Source organism: Austrofundulus limnaeus, unplaced genomic scaffold, assembly GCF_001266775.1.
Source record: "Austrofundulus limnaeus strain Quisiro unplaced genomic scaffold, Austrofundulus_limnaeus-1.0 Scaffold1172, whole genome shotgun sequence".
In the NCBI taxonomy this organism is placed as follows: Eukaryota; Metazoa; Chordata; class Actinopteri; order Cyprinodontiformes; family Rivulidae; genus Austrofundulus; species Austrofundulus limnaeus.
The window spans coordinates 68,738-72,731 of NW_013953574.1; the positions used below are offsets into that span (position 1 = coordinate 68,738).

Below are 3,994 nucleotides of genomic sequence, written 5' to 3' on the forward strand. Positions count from 1 at the left end.
GCATGATGGGAGCAGAGAGCAGCTGCTGGGAGCCAGAGGCAGCAGAGGATTGTGGGAAATCAGACCTTTTACTCCTCATCACTGACCTTCATCAGAGTGGAAGGTGTGTGTGTGTGTGTGTGTGTGTGTGTGTGTGTGTGTGTGTGTGTAACACTCACCTGCGACCACCTCCCACAGCTTCACCCTGCGGTCCATCCCTCCCGTTGCAAGTAGGCGGGATCCAGGGCTGAACCTCACGGCGTTCACCTCCCCGTCGTGGGCTTCCTGTCCACACAAACACAGACCTGGTCAGACCAGCTGACGTCTCTAATCCTCAGAGCCGTGGAGGAACTGGTCTCACAGTTAGACCGGCAGCTGTGCTGGACCTGAGGACCAACTGAATACTCACAAAGACATGCAGGGCTGTGGACGGCACTCGGACCTCTGCACACACTCCTGTCGGCGCCTCGGTGGGCTCTGGTGACGTGCTGAAGGAGTTGGTAGATCGACGCCTGCTGAGGAAGACCAAGAGTTGAGAAAGATTAGAATTTCAAAGAGCTGAAGTAGATCCTGAAGAGACSAGCAGACACATACCCGAAGATGTTGGAGATGGAGTCCAGYAGACCAGCAGGAGGCTGAGACTGTTTCCTGCTGTGAGACACAAGGACACGTTCAGGACCAGCAGGACCACAAGGACTCAGGAGGAAGACCTGAGTCAACATGAAGAACTGAACAACAGGATGTTGCAGGTCCGATCCCAGGATGATCAAGGACCAATCCCAGGACAGATCCCAGGATGATCCAGGTCCGATCCCAGGACAGATTCCAGGTCTGATCTACAGCCAATCCAGGACTGATTCAGGTTAACCCCAGGATGATCAAGGACATATACCATAATAGTGCAGAACCGATCTCATGATCCAGAACCGATTCCAGGACTGATTCAGGTCTGACATAGGATCGGTCCCAGGACCGATCCAGGACTGATCCAGGACCAACCTGAGCAACATCCAGACCTGAACTCACCTGAGAGTCCTGTTCATCGGCCTGTTGGGAGAGGTCTCTCCTGCTCCCTTCCCTCCGTCCTCAGCCAGCACCTCAATGTCATCGTCCCTGAAGAGGACACACACACACCCAGAGTCAGACCCAGACCCAGACTCAGGTCCAGATTAAACAGAACCCAGAGGAGTCACTGACGTCTCGATGGGCAGCGGTTCTTTGGCGGCGTCGGCTAAATCCTTCTGCAGCTTGGCCTGTCGGCGCCTGGAACACAAACAGCAGCCGTCACATCAGAGACTCCCATAGCAGACGCCCCGCCCACCTGCTCCCACTGAGGCTCCGCCCACCTGCTGTCCTTCTCGTTCTCGGCGTTCAGTCGGTTGGCCTCCTGAGCCTTCTCTGCCATCCAGCGGGACACCAGCTCCTGGTTGTCCTCCGTGGTCTTCCTCAGTTTCTCCTCCAGAGCGGAGAAGGTGATCTGCAGGGCGTCATACTCGTCCTTCAGCGTCTGATTGGCCTGCTCCAGCTCCTGCAGGGAACAGGAAGTTACTCTGCTCACGTGAACACACACAGGAAGTTTCTGCGGTCACATGATCAGGTCAGCTGACTGCTAAAAACTGATGAAGGTCTCAGGTTGAAAACTTGAGATCAGCTCCCTCCTCCTCCTAATCCTCTTTATGCTCCATGCTGATTGGTTGTGTTGGATGTCAATCATCATCACAGAGAGGCTGCAGGTTCTCACAGCAGCCTCTCTGTGATGTCACATCCTGTGTGATGTCACATCCTGTGTGTCAGCAGCTGCTGGGCCCATGGCTGCATCACTGGAGCATGATGGGAGCAGAGAGCAGCTGCTGGGAGCCAGAGGCAGCAGAGGATTGTGGGAAATCAGACCTTTTACTCCTCATCACTGACCTTCATCAGAGTGGAAGGTGTGTGTGTGTGTGTGTGTGTGTGTGTGTGTGTGTGTGTGTGTGTAACACTCACCTGCGACCACCTCCCACAGCTTCACCCTGCGGTCCATCCCTCCCGTTGCAAGTAGGCGGGATCCAGGGCTGAACCTCACGGCGTTCACCTCCCCGTCGTGGGCTTCCTGTCCACACAAACACAGACCTGGTCAGACCAGCTGACGTCTCTAATCCTCAGAGCCGTGGAGGAACTGGTCTCACAGTTAGACCGGCAGCTGTGCTGGACCTGAGGACCAACTGAATACTCACAAAGACATGCAGGGCTGTGGACGGCACTCGGACCTCTGCACACACTCCTGTCGGCGCCTCGGTGGGCTCTGGTGACGTGCTGAAGGAGTTGGTAGATCGACGCCTGCTGAGGAAGACCAAGAGTTGAGAAAGATTAGAATTTCAAAGAGCTGAAGTAGATCCTGAAGAGACCAGCAGACACATACCCGAAGATGTTGGAGATGGAGTCCAGYAGACCAGCAGGAGGCTGAGACTGTTTCCTGCTGTGAGACACAAGGACACGTTCAGGACCAGCAGGACCACAAGGACTCAGGAGGAAGACCTGAGTCAACATGAAGAACTGAACAACAGGATGTTGCAGGTCCGATCCCAGGATGATCAAGGACCAATCCCAGGACAGATCCCAGGATGATCCAGGTCCGATCCCAGGACAGATTCCAGGTCTGATCTACAGCCAATCCAGGACTGATTCAGGTTAACCCCAGGATGATCAAGGACATATACCATAATAGTGCAGAACCGATCTCATGATCCAGAACCGATTCCAGGACTGATTCAGGTCTGACATAGGATCGGTCCCAGGACCGATCCAGGACTGATCCAGGACCAACCTGAGCAACATCCAGACCTGAACTCACCTGAGAGTCCTGTTCATCGGCCTGTTGGGAGAGGTCTCTCCTGCTCCCTTCCCTCCGTCCTCAGCCAGCACCTCAATGTCGTCGTCCCTGAGGAGGACACACACACCGAGTCAGACCCAGACCCAGACTCAGGTCCAGATTAAACAGAACCCAGAGGAGTCACTGACGTCTCGATGGGCAGCGGTTCTTTGGCGGCGTCGGCTAAATCCTTCTGCAGCTTGGCCTGTCGGCGCCTGGAACACAAACAGCAGCCGTCACATCAGAGACTCCCATAGCAGACGCCCCGCCCACCTGCTCCCACTGAGGCTCCGCCCACCTGCTGTCCTTCTCGTTCTCGGCGTTCAGTCGGTTGGCCTCCTGAGCCTTCTCTGCCATCCAGCGGGACACCAGCTCCTGGTTGTCCTCCGTGGTCTTCCTCAGTTTCTCCTCCAGAGCGGAGAAGGTGATCTGCAGGGCGTCATACTCGTCCTTCAGCGTCTGATTGGCCTGCTCCAGCTCCTGCAGGGAACAGGAAGTTACTCTGCTCACGTGAACACACACAGGAAGTTTCTGCGGTCACATGATCAGGTCAGCTGACTGCTAAAAACTGATGAAGGTCTCAGGTTGAAAACTTGAGATCAGCTCCCTCCTCCTCCTAATCCTCTTTATGCTCCATGCTGATTGGTTGTGTTGGATGTCAATCATCATCACAGAGAGGCTGCAGGTTCTCACAGCAGCCTCTCTGTGATGTCACATCCTGTGTGATGTCACATCCTGTGTGTCAGCAGCTGCTGGGCCCATGGCTGCATCACTGGAGCATGATGGGAGCAGAGAGCAGCTGCTGGGAGCCAGAGGCAGCAGAGGATTGTGGGAAATCAGACCTTTTACTCCTCATCACTGACCTTCATCAGGTGAGAGCACCTGAGGGTCCAGGTGAGGCGGACGTACCTGAAGACTGTTCCTCAGCTCCCGGCAGTCTCCCTCCAGGCTGGAGATCTGCTGCTGGTACTCCAACATCCTGAAACAGAACCACAGGTAATCTGCAGGTGATCACCTTTGCTCAGGTGTGTGTGTGTGTGTGTAGTCTCACCTGGCCTCGTTACTCTGGATCTCTCGGTCCTTCTGCTGGATCTGGTTGTTGAGCTCAATCACACTCTGAGCCAGCTGTAAAACACACACACACACACACACACACACACACACACA

General features: G+C 55.0%; 1 protein-coding gene across 5 annotated transcripts in view; it reads right to left on the reverse strand.

The window, feature by feature from the left end:
• Positions 1-3,994, reverse strand: part of atg16l1 (ATG16 autophagy related 16-like 1 (S. cerevisiae)) — a 16,924-nt gene that overhangs the window by 11,058 nt on the left and 1,872 nt on the right. For 2 of the 5 annotated variants that reach the window (XR_001312347.1, XM_014031066.1), the window contains exons 5-12: positions 3,879-3,952; positions 3,737-3,806; positions 3,126-3,307; positions 2,977-3,042; positions 2,810-2,896; positions 2,378-2,434; positions 2,193-2,298; positions 1,963-2,068 (exon numbers count right to left, since the gene is read on the reverse strand). Coding sequence is in view for 4 of the 5 variants with exons in the window: in XM_014031066.1 (XP_013886520.1) it covers positions 1,963-2,068; positions 2,193-2,298; positions 2,378-2,434; positions 2,810-2,896; positions 2,977-3,042; positions 3,126-3,307; positions 3,737-3,806; positions 3,879-3,952 (748 nt within the window). In the remaining variant the exon portion in view is untranslated. The remainder of the gene's footprint in view (positions 1-1,962; positions 2,069-2,192; positions 2,299-2,377; positions 2,435-2,809; positions 2,897-2,976; positions 3,043-3,125; positions 3,308-3,736; positions 3,807-3,878; positions 3,953-3,994) is intronic. The other 3 variants (XM_014031069.1, XM_014031068.1, XM_014031067.1) reach the window with 3 other exon arrangements.